This window comes from Dryobates pubescens, chromosome 11 (genome assembly GCF_014839835.1).
Source record: "Dryobates pubescens isolate bDryPub1 chromosome 11, bDryPub1.pri, whole genome shotgun sequence".
NCBI classification, from domain to species: domain Eukaryota; kingdom Metazoa; phylum Chordata; class Aves; order Piciformes; family Picidae; genus Dryobates; species Dryobates pubescens.
This window is the reverse complement of record NC_071622.1, coordinates 13,472,777-13,493,252: the sequence shown is the minus strand read 5'-3', so window position 1 is coordinate 13,493,252 and position 20,476 is coordinate 13,472,777. Positions and strand designations below refer to the sequence as shown.

General features: G+C 43.9%; 1 protein-coding gene across 1 annotated transcript in view; it reads right to left on the bottom strand.

The window, feature by feature from the left end:
* The window catches only part of RGL1 (ral guanine nucleotide dissociation stimulator like 1), a 76,634-nt gene extending 57,772 nt beyond the window's left edge, over positions 1–18,862 (bottom strand). Inside the window, exons 1-2 of the mRNA XM_009909139.2 lie at positions 18,702–18,862; positions 17,648–17,758 (exon numbers count right to left, since the gene is read on the bottom strand). Of these exons, the coding sequence (XP_009907441.2) occupies positions 17,648–17,758; positions 18,702–18,728 (138 nt within the window). The 5' untranslated portion in view covers positions 18,729–18,862. The remainder of the gene's footprint in view (positions 1–17,647; positions 17,759–18,701) is intronic.
* Between the last annotated feature and the right edge of the window lie 1,614 nt (positions 18,863–20,476).

Sequence of the window (20,476 nt, the reverse complement as noted above, 5' to 3'; positions counted from 1 at the left end):
CTGCAGCCTCTAGACAGAATATGTTCTCCTGTCTTAAGCTATCTGGATTTCAAATGCCTACAACATTGAACCTTTCTCCCCATGTTAACCACACCAATATCCTCCCAGATACATAAAAAAAAAATATATCTGCTAGAGTCATCATCTAGCCCATAAATAACTCAGTCTGCCTTGAAATCAAAAGCCTTGTTCTTCAAGCCTTTGTAACCCTGTCCCAAGCCTCATCTCCTGGTCTCATCCACCTCAATGCAATTATTGCATAACCACAACTTTAATATTGCTTCCCCTCCCATCTCCCTAATTCCCTTTTATTGCTAAATGAGCCTTGATTATTTTAACACAAGGCTGCATATCACAGCATTATTTCCAGTACAGCTGAATTTTGATGCCATCCTTCATACTGCCCTGGTTATCAGTGCAATGACACTGCCACTGCACAGAGATCTTCTCAATTATCATCAAATTTCTAAGCTGCCTGAATGTTAAAGATGACCACAACTCTGTGCCTATCCTAAGAAATATCAGAGGAAATGCTTCTTTCATGAAAAATGCTAACATAAAACATGCTGTCATTTAATAACCATCAAGCACAACAAACAGAAGGGATGATCAATATTACCACTAGCAGTCAGACTTAACACAGCGAGAGGAACAAAAGTTATAGGTCAACATGAAAAAATGTTGACCATTCAGAAACACAGAGATCATTTTCCATCAGTACCTATGGCTGCTAGGAGTAAAAAACTTCCTCTGAAAAGTCACACTATAGAATAGAATAAACCAAGTTGGAAGAGACCTTCAAGATCATTGCATCCAACCTATTATCCAACACCACCCAATCAACTAAACCATGCAACCAAGCACCCTATCAAGTCACCTCCTGAACACCTCCAGTGATGGTGACTCCACCACCTCCTCAGGCAGCCCATTCCAATGGGCAATCACTCTCTGTGTGAAGAACTTCTTCCTAACATTCAGCCTAAACCTCCCCTAGCACAGCTTGAGACTGTGTCCTCTTGTTCTGGTGCTGATTGCCTGGGAGAAGAGACCAATCTCCGCCTGTCTACAACATCCCTTAAGGTAGTCTCCTCTTCTCCAGGCTAAGCAGCTCCCTCAGTCTCTCCTCGTAGGGGTTGTGTTCCAAACCCCTCACCAACTTCGTTGCTCTTCTCTGGACTCGTTCCAGCAAGTCAACATCCTTCCTAAACTGAGGGGCCCAGAACTGGACACAGTACTCGAGGTGTGGCCTAACCAGTGCAGTGTACAGGGGCACAATGACCTCCCTGCTCCTGCTGGCCACACTGTTCTTGATGCAGGCCAGGATGCCATTGGCCCTCCTGGCTAGCTGGGCACACTGCAGGCTCATGTTCAGCCTACCATCAACCAGCAACCCCAGGTCCCTCTCTGCCTGGCTGCTCTCCAGCCACTCTGACTCCAGCCTGTAGCACTGCATGGGGTTGTTGTGGCCAATGTGCAGAACCCGGCACTTGGATGTGTTAAATCTCATGCCGATGGATTCTGCCCACCTGTCCAGCCTGTCAAGGTCCCTCCAAGAAGGGACCCCTTCCAAGAATGTGATTTAATTATGAAACTCATCATCACTTTCTGTACAGTCAGTAGAGACAAGAAACGTGCTTTATGAGACAGAAGACAACAATGTAGAGCTCAAAACGGACTTAAGGATGCCCCAAGTAAGAATTCTGTTGCATAATAGTAGCATGAATGCACATTACATAACCCCAAACACTTTTATTCATCCTTATTTGTTGGCTTTCCTTTCACACTGTAAAGCTAGCTCAAACAGTACACAGAAATTAATATTACACTGACTCAGGAAATCAGTGTAAAGTGCTACTGCACTCAGCAAGATGACAGGTTTTAATAGTATGAATAGCTGGAAAATAAAGCCGTAGGTGGAAGGAGATGAAATGCATTCTGACAGAGGAGAAAACAGTTAGCAGAGGACTGAGATTTTAAAATAAACTGAAGTTAAAACACAAGGTATTTTGGGGGAAGAAAAAAATATCCAGGGAATGTTATTACATGGTTCTTAACAATTACTGTGAGCAATCTCCAGAGCCAAGCTTTATTAGTCTTTGCTAGAAGAAACAGGTTAGCAGTAAGTAACCGTTTTTTATGACCACAGCATGAATATATATCTAAACTGCATTATAATCTTCATTTTGATGGCTGTGCTTTTTACTACCCTTTGTTTTGAAACTAAGAAACCTCTCCGGGGTGGGGTCTGAGTAGGAAAAGCAGCAACAGTAAGCCAGTGTTACCTAATACTAAGGATTACCAGCTTGAACCTTTCTTAAAGTGCTAAAAGAGTCCAAAATCAATTGCTAGTTCAGGCCAAACTGCATTTTTACTGTATTATCTAGTGGTCACAGGGGATTCAATTATGGAATCTCTTAGATTCTTCTCTTGTACCCATATAAAGAAAGGGAATGTCTATCACAGAATGTTTTGGGTTGGAAAGGACCTCTTAAAGATGCAGTCCAACCTCCCTGCAGTCAGCAGGGACATCTGCAGATACAGCAGGTTGCTGTCCAACCTCTCTTGGAATGGTTCCAGGGACAGTGGTTCTATCACTTTGCTGGACAACCTGGGCAAGTGCCTCACCACCCTCAAGGCCTGAATTTGCTTCCTTCTATCTAGTCTGAATCTCCCTTTCTTAGTTAAAACCCATCATCCTTGTGGCCCATCATCCCACATGAGGCCCTGTTAAAAAGATTGTCCCCCATCTAAGTATGACCACGTGTGTGTCGCTGTGTCCCATCCCTGTGACAGTAACATCCTTGTGCCAATTCTTCTGTCTTCTCTCTGACAAATTCTGTATTTTGTATGACAAGCTGTATACACACATGGCAACTAAACACACCATGACCACACAACTGTCTGCATTCTTCTAATGACAGCACCCAGCCATGAATCCACCTCTTCTGACACAGCAGAAAGCAGCATGGGTCGTGTGAGCTGGCGCTGAATCCATTGCAGACATTTGTGTTTTGGTTTAAGAATGTTGTAGTTGAATTTAAATCCTTAGGCAATGGACACAAATCAAAACACACACATCATTACGGGGAAGTATTGAGGCAGAATGCAAAACAAGTACAGCTCACAAGTAAGGGGAGGAAGAAAGAGCAAAACGCATCAAGCTGCAAGATAGAAGAGAAATTGTCTATGTTTGTGTCTGGTTTTGGGGGGACCATTGTTTAATTACCCGTCAGGAGTTAACAGCATACTTACATTCTTCTCTGTCCTGTCCTAACTTTGTGACCACTTGATATTTTCTGAACAAAGCAACTGGTTTTGTACGAAGAACGTGAGCCTCGTGGTTTAAGGAAGCGTGTAAGAGTTCATTCACATTTTGTGTGCTGCTACAGGGAGCCAGCAGACTAAAAGCACAGCCAGAATCAATCTGAAGCACTCAATGGGAGGAATGCAAAAGCCTAAGATCTGACTTCCAAATGAAATACGTTATTGTTACTTGTGAAACATTTCCAACAGCAGCACAATGAGTGCCGTGTCTAAACACCAGGCACCAAACCCTGCCCTAAAGGGTTTCCTCTCTAAAAATACAATGTGCAGTGCAGGTAGGGCCAGAGATAGCAACAAAACAAGCAGACAGACAAAAGGATGCGTAGGTTTATCTCCAGAACCATTTTCCTGTTTTATTTGCATCTAATATTTCAACTGGCACCTCAGAAGCATTTAATTAACTAACCTTGGAAGACAACAGTTAAACCTGATTTGTCATGTGCACCCCAACACCAACAAAGCTTTCAAACCTTACCAATCTCATCTAATGAGTTCTCTCCACATGAATACTATAAACAACCAAAGGTCATTCTGCACTTGAGTCAAAAGAGAAACTTGGTATGATTCAATGCATGCAAGCTTTTATGCAAGTTTATGTGGGGCATAAATTATATATAGGAGGAAATAAACCCTTAAATTGTTCTTCAGCATAGAATTATAGAATATTTTGAGTTGCAAGAACTTTTAAGGTCATGTAGTCCAATCCCCCTACAGGCAGCAGGGGCATCTGAAACTAGAGCAGGTGGCTCAGAGCCCCATCCAACCTGACCTGGAAAGTTTCCAGGGATGGGGCTTCTACCACCACTCTGGGTATCCTGGGCCAGTGTCTCACCACCCTCACTGTCTAACATTTTGGTCTATTTCTGTTTTAGGACACACAGATACTCTGGAGTTTAGATCATTGATTTTTAAGAGTCAGAAGGTGCCACTGAGATCAGGAAGTCTAAGCTACTACATGAGGTGTATCACAAGTGACCAGTTTCAAGTCCAAGAGCTATGAACATTTGAAGACATCTCAAAACATTGAGTTGTTCCATATTGTCCAATCATTCTGGAACCTTCTCAATAGGAAGTGCCACTTTGTAATAAAAACCTGTAGTTTGACTTGCACAAAGAGTCCTAGAAAGGAAGAAACAGCTCATGACCAGGAGAGAAGTTTGTAAGGAGAAAGGCAACTGTACAAAACAGCTGAGGGGGTGGCAGGGGAAAACAAAACATCTTTTCAAATTGCTTTCAGAACAAAAAGGTGGGAAGAAAATAGATGAACAAAATGGAATATAAAACCAGGATCAGTTTGCAAAACTATTTTAAATACCTACACCTTATTAGGGCCATTATGGCCTGGTAGCAGTGTTGCTGGCTATAGTCCATAAGCCATCTGGGGTTGACCCACCACAACCCAGCCACCCACCCCACAAGAGAGCCACTCCTCCAAGTGTTGCACACCTAGGTTCTAGGGTGAAGGTGGTAAACTCTGGTATCTCATCTGAAACCTTTCTTTTCACAGACAAGATTTGCAGAGCCATGTCTCTGCATCTGTAAACAGTAGAGTTTATTACTCTCCAAAATTCCAAGGGTAAAGCTTGGACAACAGTCACAGGGTGTATCAGGAGGATCTTGCTCTGCTACACAACTTTTCTTAGATGTCCAGCACAGTAGAAGACTTTTCTCTTCTAAATTTGAATCTGTAGAGTTCTGTTAAAGTATTAAAGCATAAGAGTTTGCCTCATCACCATCACTAAATCTCAGCACGAGTAGCAAGTTACTACAGGTAAGAAAATGAAACCCTCAGAAAAAAAGTTGGGCAGCTCAAGCCACAGGATGAGTCATTAACAAATTAATACAGGACTCCTGCTTTCCTCTACCTTTCTAAATCCAGTCTGACAATTGTCCCCATATTGGTATGACAGGGCCATTATACATAATAACTCATGTGTTCAATATCACATGCAGCAACCAGTTTATTCTCAGTGAGGATTTTACATTAAGTCACAGGAGACAAGTGGAGCAGCGGCAGCTATGGGACAACCACCACAAATTTTGGTATGCAATAGCTTCTGCACCGATGCAGGGCTGAGCTACACAGAGATTACCACAAAATTTGGACATAAATTGGTATTTGATCACCAACTGGTGGCAAAGAAGAAGAAACAAAACCTCCCTCAGACTGCAACCCAGCAGCCTGACAGAGCAGGAGTGCTACTGTGCAAAATGGCAGAAAGATTCACACCTAAGGTGAAGGCTGCCAGAGCTTCGTTTTGATTGCCAAAGCTATTAAAGGGGAGCTACACTGATGGGCAACAGATGGCTTATACAACTACATGTAGAGAAATGTAAGAGGCCAGCAAAAAAGTCTGTTGAAAGTACTAGCCTCAAAGGTCACCCAGTGGCACACAAATCAGAGGAAAGATCTGAAGGGTTAGAGTAGGCACAACATTAAATCTTTCAGCACAACACTTGGAAGCAGCAACAAAAAGCAAACAATTCTGCAACATATAAATAAAGGGTACCAAAGCAAGTCAAAGGACATTATTCTTCCACTGCATAAAGGGTCTAATGAGACCACATGTAGAGCACCATACTCTCTTCTAGCTGCCTTATTTTTAAAGCAGCTATTGTGAAGCTGAATAGGGGTAAGCAAAGGGCAACCCACACAATTCCTACTGTTGCAGATTTGAAACCAGCAAGGACACAAACTTTTGTTTCACACATAGACAAAAAAAGCAGGATCTGAGCACTCACTGACCAAGGAGGAGGTGGCAGAACTACTGGAGAACAGGCCTACAACAAGCTCCCATACTATGTTGCAATATGGTCCTGACATCTTCTGGACATTAAAGTTCTCATGATTCTTTTCATGACAGCCTGTGTTCAGTTTTATTCTGCCTCATTAAATATGTGCCATAAACAAATTGAAACCAGAACTCTGTAAACAGCAACACATAATAATTGTCATTTTAAACTAAACTTGAGGTTTTCCCCTCTGACAATGGCCATATGCTATAGAGGAAGGTGAAGAAATAACACCCATAACATACAGAATAAGCATGGGGTCTGTGGTGACAGGTTGGACTTGATGATCTTTGAGTTCTCTTCCAAACTTGGTGATTCTGTGAACTGCAGGAGGTGCTTGTTTTATGCCTACATCACAAAGTGTCACATGTCTTGTGCTTCCCATCTCACATTTCTCATTTCTTTTCATTATTTAGAGAAATGCCCAATCCATTCTGAATTCTTCCAGACTCACTTGGATTCACTTACTTCTTCCAGCAGCAACTCTTTCAGGTTATTTACATATAATGTAAAATTAACACATTTCTTCACCCCCTTCCCTTGCTCTCAAAACCACCCAACATTCCTGGAGTGTCCCTTCTCCACCCACTGTTTTAAGTGTCTCTGTATATCCTCCTGTTCATTGCCAACATTGAGCCTCAGTCCTGTGAAAATTTAACAAATGCACTTTTCTAAACCTGCACATCAATCTTGGTTGCAAATTTAAATCCTCACCCTTTCAGTGTCTCCAAATCCCAGCAATCCTTTCCCACCTGTGGATGCCTTTTCTACTTCCCTTACCTTTGAGGTGAGGAGAAAAGCATCAAGAATGAGAGAGGTGCTACTGTCATCTTTTTAGTGCTATTTTCTAAGTTTCACTGCACTCTCCAGCTTTGTATTTGAGCTTGCTTACACAACAGCTCTGCTGCCTGGTGGGCAAATGCTTCCACTGAACTCTAGACTCTCAGAAGTCCTGGTCTTCTCAAGTAGTTTTGAATTAATTCACTTCTGGTCCTAAATTGTTTCAGTATGCTGCTGTGCATTGTTAAGCAGCTGCCCCTTGTGGCATACATCACATGGGGAAAAGATATCCATGTGATAACACTATGAAGCCACTAAATAAAGTTCACCATGACATTTTGACAGCTAATCCATCTCCCCCTGAACTTTATCTAATGCTTCAAACTCAGCAATCTCCAAAAAAAGAATCTTTTTAAAGTCACATTGTCCCAGAAACACTTTTTTCCCCATCTCCCCAAAGAAAGGGGGACTCACCAGCAGAAAACTCAGCAATAAAGCCCCACCTCAATCATACTTTTGTACTAGGTCACATTACAACATATTTCTCATAGTCTGCCTGGTGAAAATTTGTGGCCAGACTTTGACAGTTATTTGGATGAGAGATGCTGTAAGAATGCAAGATCATTATCATTTTACTTGGAGAGGGTTTTACTTTCCTTCCGGTCCCTAAATTATTGGTGGCATGGTGCTGAACTGAGAGCTACAGTGCAGCTGTATTCAGGCACTAGCATGAGTCCATTCTGGGCCTAGGCAGAGTGATTTCCATAAACAGTAAAGAGATTTCAGAGTCCAAAATACAAAATTCCTCACTACAGCTTTAAAACTTAATAAAATAATCCCCCAAATCAAAACACATCCTCACACATCTCAATAAAATCCTTATTCCAGGAGGTGTGAACACATAAAAAAACTTTATAGCTCAGCCTTTAATGTAAAGCTACATGCTACTATACCACCCAGGAAGAACTACAACTTGCTTTAAGAGCTTGTATGACCACTCAGCATGGTAGAAAAGAGCATTTTGTAGGTGAATCAGGGTCAGAAGAAGTTCTGGGAAACTGCAGAAGCAAAGTATGCTCCCTGGAGACAACTAGTCAGCTGCTCAGCCCTTTAGGAACAACATCTAAACGTGTCTGCATCAACTATGAGGAAATAAAGAGAAGTAGGTAAATAAAACATGCCCAAGTATCATCTTAGGGTTCAAAGATGGGTGTATCAAAGTGGTCCACCTCCATTGGAAATGAGCAGCTTTCCTGCTGTCTGAGCAATCACACATCCATTGCAAGTGGGACTTTCTGTCCTAGTGGTGTTTTTTTACTAAAAGACAAGTCTCATCATAACAATGTACAATCTCTGACATGATCTTACTGTGGGGATGACACTAAGTCATCCCTGGAAACATTCCAGGACAAGCTGTCTGGGGCTCTGAGCAACCTGTTCTAACTGAAGATGCCACTGCTCACCGCAGGAGGGTTGGACTCAATGACTGTTGAAGTTCCCTTCTAACCCAAAATATTCTATGGTTCTGTGGTCTTGCCTCTGGTTTACAAGACACCACACAAACACAAGCAAGAACAGGACTTGCACTGAGTTAGGGTTCATCTACCCCTTCCAGAACTAGTCACCCCATTTTCTTCAAGGGGCTAGGCCATGATCTGATCACTCTGTGCTCAATCCTTCACACAGCTGCAACTCCTCACATTGCTGGCTACAGGAGGCTGTATGTTTAGAAAAGAGATTCCTACACCAGTAGTAAAAGATGCAAGTCCAAAGCATGCATTTACACACTGTCACTAAACATATTTTTAATTAGCTTTGCCAAGGCTAAATTTAAATGCAAGCGTGACTAACAGGCTCGCAATGCTTCAGCCTGGTTCTTAAATGAAAACATCAAAACCCAAACTGTAAAGCTAATGGTTTCTCCAGGGCTATTCTCTTCAGAGCATCTCAGCCCAATTCATATGCTGCTTCACCCAGGCTTTCCTATGACACATAACCACACTCCTCACCAACACTTCTTTGACCCAACAAGTGACCTACATCTTCTAGCATTCAGAAAGAAAATGCTGGTTTCTTTGCAGAGCAAAGTGGGGTTTTTTTTGTGTCCTCCCTTTCAATTCTTGAAAAAGCAAGCAAGATAACATTCAGGTGCAAGACAATGAGATGCTATAATTCAGGAGAACCTCCAGCATCCAAGAAGAGCAGTTTAAAAAGACAGGCATGCTGGATAGCAGAGGAATTCCCAGTGGAGATTAATTATAGCACAGGATGTCATTATATTCCTGCATGTCAGAGGTAAACTGAAAGTGTGCCAAAGGCAAGTTTTTGTCCATAAAAAACCCACCAAAACCAACTCATAGGCTGGCTGTGAGGTTTCCAAACATCCAGCCACATACAACCAGTCCAAAAACACAACAGTGTAGTCCCCAGCAACTGTGTCGGCTCGTTATTCCACTGAATGGAGGGATCATTAGTGAAAGATGCCTCTGCACAGCCCCACAGGAAGGGAGGCTGCCCATGTCTCCCTCCCTAGCTCCATACAGCCTCACAGGAGCATTGTCCAGCCTCGACTCAGTGTTAACACCACCACAAGATTAAAGCCCTGTCACAGCCTGGAATGGGATGTCTGAAACTCAGCCGAGAGTGTGACACTGCTACAAAGCCAGTTACCCTTCTAATTACTCATGTTGACCCTGGAACTGGGAAAGTAGGAGACAGTAATCTTTCAGGCTTCCATCTTAAAACTCATAATAAGCTCAGTTTCCATTCAGAGTGCTGTTTCACATACAGCCTCTATTACCCAGCTGATGACTGCATCAAAGAGTGCTCCTTGGCATATCCCGGGAGCAGAGACCTCTGCCTGAACCAGGAAGGAAGGAGAAAAATATTCCATAAGAAGTCATTAATAAAGGCTATGAGGTTGTGGTACTAATATACCCACAACTGAAGGGAAGGGCAGGAGGAAAGAGCCTACTCAAAACCAAAAGGCAAGCTGAGTGAAATGCCAAAGCTTTTTCCTAACTATGCACCTGCCTATAGGTAAAATCATCCCGTTTCCTCTGAAATCTCCTATATATTCACTTTTTCGGGTCTCTGGCGCTTGGCAGGCATCTTCTACCACACAAAATTGATGGGAACACACCCCATCTTTCTTCCTGCTCCAAGAGAGTTTTTCAGAAGACAGCATTGGGAGTGGACAATAGCACAACATGGTTTCTATAAGAAGCCTGTCAGCATCTTGGGAACTGCTTTTCTGCTTCTGCCAAACATACGGTCAGAACTACACCCTGGCCTTGGTCTGGGTGGTCAGGATGGGCTGCAGGAACCTGATCCAAAGAGTCTAGTTTACTCAAAAAGGACCAACACATGCTATAAATCAAGAGACAAAACAGCAAACTGCAGGAAGGACAATCATCAGCCAAGTCCTTGCTTGCTGATTCCACAGGAAACTACTTTTGACCAGAACATCTGGGACCTAAAAGTAAGATCAAAAAGAAATCACAGAGCTGGCTCAGAAGGGCATATGAGAGGGTAAGGAGCAGGCCCAGAGAAAATTTGAGGTTGTGCATGTTCCTAAAATGGTGATGGTTCCAGGAGCTGTTTAAATATCAACCCATACTTATAGGCCAACATTGGAGAGAAAAAATAAACAAACTAAACCTTTTCCGATGGACTGTTCAAGCTAAAGGGAAGGTAGTGTCCTAGGTCCTAACTGAGGTACAGACTACTTAGAAGTAGTCTGTAGTTTTTGTAATGTTTTTCTGACTGAACTCTCCAGTACAAGCTTCCTGCCAGTACAACTGTAGATGTGTTTAGAAGCCAAACTCACTGTCACATGCAGTGTGAAGCACAGGACAGTCATTCAAAACTCATTTTTAACACACCACAAAACTCTTCAAAAATGTAATTATCAAATAATGTTGATGTTAAAAAAAGGACAAAAATATTTAACAAGAGTTTTGGTCCTTTGCAGCTCTTCCCCCTTTCAAAACTTTGGAGGCATTTAAAACCACCCTTCTACAGCAGCGAGTTTGTAGCATTGGAAGAGCATATTCTGCTACACGTTCAAAGTTACAGCATCAAAGACACTTTGAAACAAGTAATGTTTTGCATCAATCTCTGCCTGCACAAACCCCAGAGCCCGAAGTTCAGCTGTGGCCAAAAAAAGAAAGCAGAAAGAAAAAAAAAAAACATGGATCTAAAATCCACCCTAGAGAAGGAATCAATGGCTAACTAAAGCAGGCAGCAGTGGCCATGAGGGAGCATAGCATTTCCCTGCTATCTGGGTATCTAAGGCTCAGAGGAAGAGCAGTCCATGTCATCCATCAGCAGAGCAAGAAACGTGATGCTTAAGGACTGCCCATTTAAGATGTAGAGATATGGTCTCTGCAGGCCTCCCCTGGTGCACAGAGGCTCTGGGGAAGTCCCATTCCCGGCTGCTTTTCCTGTGACCTGCCCCACTAAAAACTCTGGAGGCAGAGAGCAGGTCTCTTTCTCACTCCTTCCCAGATAAAGGACTCCAATAGGAAAAACACTGACAAGCCTTAGGGAGCCTCTCCTGTCTCAAAGACTCATTCCTCATTACCAGGGCAGGACACCAGCCACTCACCCCTCCTGAAGCCCTGGAAAGGTGAGATAAAGCACTCTGGACTGGTTAATGGGGAGGTCTACAAAAGTCACTCCACAGCATCTGAAACACTTTGCTTTTCCTTTTTGCAGTCGTCTCATTCATCTGCCCATGCCACACCCAAGCCTTTCACACCTCATTTTCTGTGGCACTGATTCTGCCCCTTTCTTCTTACACCATTCTCCAACTTCACACCAACATTTTCCAACACCTCTTTGCTACTTTTCTGCATCCACTTCCCCATATTCCACTTCCCAGTGAATATTCAGAGATCCACATAAACAAGGCACACTCTTTGTCCACCTCCCCCCTCCTCATTGTCTCCTCACTCCCACTCATCCTTCTCTCACTGCTCCTAGAACAACTTCAAACCTACATTTGGCAGCAGCCTCCCCTTCATATACTGGTCTCTGCCTGCTTTGAATTAACCAAAGCTTTTCAGCCACCCTTTTCTTCATCAGCTTGGATAAGACACGCAGGGAACTTCTACCACAAAATAGCTGCTTTCAAATGCTCCCTCCCTTTTGTAGTGTGTCTTCTCCAGACTCTCCTTCATCCTTTACACACAACCAGCTTCGCGCTGCCAACTTCCCTCCCTCTGATTGTACATCTGGATTTCTTTTTGTCACAAACTCCCACATTTTTCCTCACAAAAATGCAACTTCCACCCTAGTCCTCCCCTCTGTTGCACACTTTCTTGCTCTTACATTTCCTCTTGGCTTAGAAACGCACAATTGGAGGATACTGTGTTCTGCTACCAAAGGAAATCAGTTTATAATCCTTCCCTTCAAATCATCCACCTCCAGTACTGGTGCCTGTTTGGTTCTTTGCTCCCTTCACTCTTTCTGGAGTGCGATTCCACTGTATCTTTGCTCTGATGATTTGACACTTTCTTTTACTTTCTAACAACTTATACATCAGTCTATAGCTGGGGTGAACAGTGCTTTTCCCTCCGTCGTGCTTACTTCATGATGTTTAAAAGGTATTAATCGTGTACTCCCTAAATCTTCATTTTGTCAACCCAAACTGAAGTCCTCAGATTATAACAAACTCCTCATTTCCTCGATGATCCCAAAAGTCCTCTCCTGTCTCCCTTCCAGTTTGCATCAAGTTTCTCAAAAATGACTGGAATTACTACTGTGAGCCCTTTCTGGTTTGCATCACATTTGCATCAATCCTGTGATTGGAAGTTGGAAAGCACAAGGACAAAAACAAAAATAGTAGAACTTATTTCAATTCATTCACAAACATGCTTTTGCATGCATTGCTATTCAATTTCAACCCACTTCTGTCACACCAATCCTGAATGTCAGACTGTAGGATATTTCCTTCCTCCAGGTAGAGCTCCCGTAGGCGCCTGTCTCCAGACCAAAAGTCCTTCTTTCAGCTTCTGCTGCTGCAGCAGCTCTTCAACAGGTCCTTCAAAATACTTTGTAAATCCTCAGCCTCTCCACAGACTAATTTTTTTTTTTAGTGTTTTCAAGGGCAGATTTCCAAACAGATTAAACCAACAGCTTTTTTAAACCCAGAAGATCATTTATCTTTGTGAGATTAGTATCTCCTCTTGCCTTAGTTAAATTCTTGCCAGTTACCAAGAACATTCATCCACCCAGGTAGCTTTCAGCCACCCCCTCACTTGCCTCTTTGCTATTTATATGGCCATTCATTTTCTTCCTGCCTACTGTCTTACACCATTTGTTCTCTTTTCTCTTTCTACCACTGTAAGGCCTATTCTGCAGGCCCCTAGCTATGGTGCATCTTCAATGTGTGCATCAACTGGTGTATGGCACAAACACAACAACCAGATCAACTACCTTCACTAGAAAGTCTTTTCCTTCCCCTTTTCAATTTTGTGAGTTCCACAGTGAAGCAACTTCAGCATTTAAATTTAATCCCACTCCTTATCTGCAGTCCCAGCTCCTCAATTTCTATTTGTAAAGGTTCAAGGAGTCCTTCTCATTTCTGCCTGCTGCAAGTGCAGAAGTCTCTTTCCTAAGGTGCTCCTCAAATCCTTTAACTGCTCTAGAGGATCTCACCTCACCTTATAACTCTTGGACCTTTTGCCTCCCAGTCTCATCACTCTCCTACTCAAAAATCTCTGTCAGTATCTCATCTCAAACATTCTCCCCACCTGTCCCCTTTTCTACCTGCCCCATTTTTCTTTCTCCTCCAACTAACTGTTAGCTTTTCAGTCTACTGTTCACAATAAATCACTGACTGGAGTTTACCTCTTCCAATGCCATTCATACTCCATCAGCATACTGCTCCTGGCAACAGAAATTCAAGTGTTCAGCAGCTGATCTACTTTTACAGCCACTGCTTTACTCTTCTTCTCTGCTTCTAACTGTGGTATGACTCAGCTGGTCTCCGTTTCTTTTCATGAGTACCTGGGTGTCAGTTCAAGATCAAAAAAGCCCCACAGAACTCTAAACATCTCACCTGTCTTTTCTGCTTTGTTGTCTTTTCCTCCTGGACAATGGTATCATCCTGTTTAAAACACAGGGTGCCAGACTCCCTACTGGCTGTCTTTATGTCCTCAGTGACAAGCCACATCTCATTTTTCACGTTTGTTCTGTGTTGTAGTTTTAAAGCATCACCTTCTCGTTCCAGCTACTCATTCAAATCCCCTGCTGCACTCTAAAATCTTCTGTTCCAGTTACTGATGTTCCTTTTTCCTCCTAGCCCAGCATAATGCCACTCAAAATTATGATAAATGTCCACTCAAAAGCCTGCTGCAGAAATCATTCTCCTCATCTCCTCTTTTAAGCGTGCCATCCATCTATACAAATCTTCACTTTTCCATCTTTCTCTCTCACAAAGAAGTTAGGCTGTGTATCTCAGTTTCCATGTCCTTTGTGGCTTGTTTCCAAGCTCCACATCACCTCTCTCAAGATTTTGGAGACCCCCTCAAAGTCCATCCTGGAGACACCAAAGCCCACTTTCATTTTGTCTTGTTGAACCAGTTGTGGGGGGGGATGCATTCTCCCTCAATACCTCCAGAAGTTACATTTAACTTTTCAAGTTTCATTAAGATTCTCCATTACCTTGAGGGCTGCAAATAACCTGAGGACAATCAAACTGTTGTGAGGTTAATACCAGTGCCTCAGATACCAATCAGCAACTGAGACAACGTATGTGTACAGCCAGGCCTCATATGATACTTAGTCTGCAAGCTCTTTTCACTCAGGATAGTGCTTTTGTGCAGCATAAAATCACCAAATGGTACGGGTTGGAAGCAACCTTTAAAGGCCATTTAGTCCAACCTGCCTGCAGGCAGCAGGGATATCTACAGCTACCTCAAGGTGCTCACAACCCCAAACAACCTGACTTGAAATGTTCCCAGGGATGAAGCATCTACCACCTTTTATTTTCAACCATCACCCCCTGTCCTGTCACAACACACCCTGCCAAAAAGTCTGTCCCCAGCTTTCTTACTGGTCCTTTTAAGTACTGAAAGGCCACCAGAAGGTCTCTCTGGAAACTTTCTTTCCCAGGCTGAACAACCCACTCTCTCAGCCTGGCCTCACAGTAGAGGGCTTCCAGCCTCAATCACAAAAAATTACATCTCAACATGAGAAAACTGACCATTCTCTCAGGACCAGCCATTCAAGAACTCTGCAGGAGTTCTTAGGATAGAGACTTTTTAAAAAGATTTATTAGACCTCTTGAAACTTAAAGACCTAGGTTCCTTTGCTTACTAGTACCTGCACAAGAACATATTTAACCAAGATTTCAAGTTTCTCAGCAATTGAAGGAATTGGTAATAAACCCCAACACACTCACAATAAGCATGATTTTTTTATATGCCTTCACCAGAGGTTCTAGGAAATTTCAGATCTGCATTTTTCTGACACATCCAAGAATTTACCACCTCATACTTTTCACCTGACTTTTCACACAGCATTACTGAGAACTAACCATTCTGGAGCCACTGGATCAAGCTCCTGCTCTAGTATTTAACATCCCCATGCAATACCAAGGTTTTAAATTACTTGGGCTTTTCAAGTCACCAGGAACTTGACCTGTGCTACTAAACCAGGAGGAGCTCAGTGCTGCAGAGAAGGTCAAAACTCTAATGAGGCCTCTACAGGGCACAAACTACACTGAAAAAGTAACTTTTTAAAAAGTAAACCCACACATGCATATAATCAGTAACAGAGCTGCTGTATTTGTGTCAATGAAGGCTCAATACTTGCTGATGTACAAACAACTTGTTCCCATACTCTTCATCTGACCTTGAATCTTCAATCTAAGCATGACTTAGCGCACCACCGACAAGAAAGGACACCAAGCCTGCTAAATCTAACATCTTATTTAGTGCCATGAATTTAAAAGCATAGGAAAAATAAAATCATAACATCCAAGATTAAGAAAAAAGTCACCTGATGACAATTCTAAATGAGACAATGACGCTTTTGAAGGCAAAACTGCTGGGGGCGGGGATGGCTATTCATAAATAATGTTCTGGGTTAGAGGCTATTTATTGACTTTAGGACCACAGTAAAGCTATTAATGAAACAAGATCACAAAAAGAGCTTAAAATATTTCATGTTCTGAAGACCTTAAGGGACAGAAATAGCCCATGTATTTCAAAATATTTTCCAATAATATGCATGAATTTTTTTTTTCCTGATTGGAGACATCAGCCTGCAAGCTGAAGTCATCAATTTATGTCCAGAACAGGTGCAGACTTCTGACCCACTGCCTCTTTCTCCATAAAAAGGGCTCCATTTTGACCTACAAAAAAAGTCTAACACTAACCACAGAAAGCTAAAAGCCACCTCCGTGACCTTGCAGTCCTTTGTCTGCCTGTTAAGATCGGCACCATCAGCTGTGGTTGATGATCTCAGGAACACAAATGCACTCTGCCTTTGAGAATGTGACCAAGACCTGGCAAACTCCTCCTACCCAAAGGGAACAACAGAGCCCAAATAGGGAAAAAAATAAAATCTACTTTTCTAAAATATGTTTATGGGACACAGACATGTCCAAAATGACCTCCAACTCTTACCACAAAACCACCAGCTGGTGGAATTTACCGGAGCTCAAAAATACTTTCTAATATTTTTCCTGGTAGGAAACAGGAGGCAGAGATGGGAAATCTGCCACTCAAAGGAAGCAGATTTGAAATTATCTGTTCTGATTAGAACTCTGTGTACTTCTTGGAAACATGGGATGGGGAGATTCTAAGCACTATCTGTATGCAGGAGAGAATTTGCTTATCTTTTTTGACTGTGGTTTCAGCTCTGTCGTACAGCTTTTATGTCACAGCACATCTCCAGAAATCTTTTTTCTGTAAGCCTCAAGGAAGTTTTAAAAGTCTTTAAAATACCAACCTGGATACTACATGAAACCAAGTTCTCGTACTATTGCCTTGAATCTTGAAGAAAATACATAAACATAAAATAATATGAAAGCTGTAACGACCTCCTGAAGATCTGGCTCCAGCTGCCACAGCTGCAATAATTCCACCAAAGTGAGGACATGTTGTATCAGCTGGGGACTTGGTCTGACAAAGGTGAAGGCACTAAGCAGCGTTTCAAATTGAGTGTGTGTGCACTGAAGCTCATTTTACTTACCACTAAAGCCTTCCTGCTTTGAAATATACCTTTGAAAAACAGCAGAGCGCTGAAATTCTTGCAGAAATGCAGACAATTAATTTCTCAGCTGGCTGAGAAAGCAGTACAAAAATAAGACCCAAGCGTCTTGAGGAAGTTTCTACTAACTTTTCAGAGTCTTTCATTAATCAAAATGCCATGGCTATTTGTTTGGGAGCTGTGAGATAGATTTCTAGCAGCAGAAATGAGCTATAGCCCAGTCTGAAATAACTGTTAAATGTTCCAGCTTCGCAGGCCAGAAGCTAAGCTCATTATTTCTGCACTAAGTAACAACTGAGCCACGGCCACAACTGGGGAAATCTTTTTTACACGTCAAGAGGAAGAGTCAACACAAGGAGATGTTATTTCAGATGATCCTGACAGACAACTTCAGTGTTCTGGTTTGCTTTTTTAAATAGTGAGAGCAGTCAGAGCTAAAAGTTAATATTGTAATGATTGGTGTGGAATTCGGCTTCCTCCAAAGTCCACGATCAGCCTTCCAAAATACCACACCAACCTCACTTACCCCAAGCCATCTTGCTCCTTTGCTGGCAGCCTGCTGAATCTGCACTCTTTTCAGGGTGACATGGTAAACAGCTCCCTCTTCTACTTCTTCACCCTCATCTTGAATTGTGGTCTACCAAGGAAAGGGGAAAGAAAACACGTAAGAGAGAAAAGAACACTCTCCCTCTTCTGCTAGCCACAATCTATACCAGGTGCTCTACTGCTTGGGGCAGAAGATAGGCTGCACAAAGTAAATGCAACAATCACAGCAGCACAAGATTCTTTTAGATGGAGGGAACACGGGAGATATTCTTGGCAAGCTGTCCTTTCCTGTGGTATCAAGATACCCTGACTTTCCATTTAACCATTTTTCCTAGGCTAGCACATATTTTAAATAGTTGTATAAAGACTTTTCGAAGGAAACAGTTTGGTTTTGATTAGCAGTTCTCTCTTCCCTTTCCTTCCCTCCTTTTCCAAAGCAATTAACCTCTTCAGTCTTTCAATTATGGAAGAACTGCACTTTTTAAAACTGCTAAATTACTTAGGCAAGGCAGCCTTTAAACTTTGACGTTCACAAGCATTTAAAATACAGGGACCCTTTATTTCTGTTGACAGGAGAAATCTAAAGTCCTTGTGGTTAGCTTTTCCAAAACCCATTCTTTCAAGCTAAAAAAAAAAATCCAAACCAAAAAAAACCAAAACCGAACCCAAAACACAACTTGCCGGAGTCAAGGCTTTAAAACTCACAGCTAATAGAAAGCGGATGAAAGAGACAAGAAAGAAGCTGAACGCCTCCCCAACTTTAACCGAAGATGTGCTGCAGCAGTGACTCCTCACCGCCGAGATGATGAACCGTACAAAGAGCGCAAAGCCGCTGCCGCACGCACACAAAACAGGCGTCTGGATTTCTCCGAAAAGGCAACTAACTTCCCTCTCTCCATCCTCCCCTGGAAGACAAGCATCTCCGGGGAAGCGAGGGAGAGCGGCGAGGCTCCGGGAAGCGGCGCGCCCGGCCACCAGCACCCCGCGGCACGGGCAGGGGATGGGGGAGACTGGGACACGGGACGCCCGGTTACCATTTTAGCTCTCCACAGCAATTTCATTCTCGATGCCTTCCCAGGCGCCTCGGCGGGGCACGCCGCTGTCCGCCGTCGCCTCACCGGTCCGCCCTGCCCTGCCAGCGGCTGCCGCCGCCGCGGGCCGGGCCGGGCCGAGCCGTGCGGCCCCTCGGCTCCGCGGCGCGGGAGGGCGGGCGGCAGCACCAGGCCCCGCCTCGGCCCGGCCCCGCCGAGGGGCTTCCTGTTTACCACAGGCAGAAAAGTTGCGCCGGCTTCGGTCGCTCAGTGCGCGGGCGGCAGCCGTGGGGGTGTAGTTTCCCGCGGCTTACAGCCCGGAGCGGGGCGGTCACCCGCCCTCACCCGGTTGTCCCTGTGAGGGGGACAAGGTACGAGCGTTCTGCCCGGCTCCCCGTGGGGCCGGGCACGGAGGAAACGCCTCCGCCAGCCTCCTCCGGCCGGGTGCAGCGGCGCTGCGGGGCCCGGACACGGCAGCGGAGAGCGGCAGGGGGTGCGGGTCGCCGGGGACCGGCTGCCTTCGGGGCACGCTGCGTGCCGGTCTCGTTCTGTCCTAGCCTAAAAGCCGAGGTCCGCAAAAGACGGGAACTCCAAGCCAAGCTCAATTCTAAAAACTTACTTCTACAGGTGTGAAAGTCGACGTTAAGAGTAAAGCTCGACACTCCGCCGTGTCCTGGTCTTGCCTCTGCAGGACCTTGTGCCTGCCCAGCACTTGGAGAGCAGAGGGAGAACCTTCCTCATCCTCCTCCTGCTCCTCCTCCACCGCCTCTGCCCCCACCAGCCAGGCTGCCCTCTATGCTGGCTGGGGGTCCCTTGCAGCCCTCTGCAAGCCCCTGACCACCATCACCTCACGGCGAGATGCAAACAGCGGGGACAGGGGATGTGCAGCTGTATAGCAGCAGATAAGAAACAGGTGATAAACCGAGGAGCCATGAGGAGCAGAGACGTGGGCTGTGAAGTCAGATTGAGAAGAGAATAGGGCTGAGGTCCTGGTTTGAGGAGATAGAAAATGGGAGGCAAGGGGAAAACGTTCCTACGTCTTGCCATTAGACACCAGGAAACTAACGCTGAGTGTTTTCACCTGTGTCTCGTTATGAGCATGACCTCCTATTCGAGAAGAAAAGGTTCTCATACTGATTTTGTAATCAAGAAGTTAGGGTCCACTATATTTCCCACCTACTGTCTTGGACACAGTCTAAACCCACAACACTGTTTTCCTTCTGGGGAGTCCCTTGCTCGCAGACAAGCCTGTATCAGCTCTCAAAACAAGTTGTAGACATCAGCATGTAAACAGAATCTCAAGCTAAATGGTTTTAAACCCACTAACTTAAGTTGTCCATAGCTTAGGGTTTGGTGAGAGAAGTTGCATCCAGAAGCTACTATACAAGCCAGTGACAGCAGTTAAGACTCGGACCAGAGAGTTCAGACCTGAACCTCAGTGCTAACAGCCATTATATTTTTATACACAAAGCATTACTACCAGTTATCTCAGGAGAGGGGCTGCTTCAGACAAGCTGTTATCACTTGCAGCTGTTAAGATGAGGAAGCATGTGAAAGCAAGGAACATTATTTTAAGCTATGAAACCAAGACTGAGCTGTGCTGTCACAGGTGAACTGATCTGATTGTTTGCCAGGCTGTGCATTTAGTTTGTCTAATATTGAATGTGATCCAGAACATGCTGAGGCAGAGAAAGGCTTTAAAAGTCTAAAATGTATTATAGCATACAAATCAAACTCTAGATTTTCCAGAGCCCCTTGATTTCTCCTGTAAAACTGAA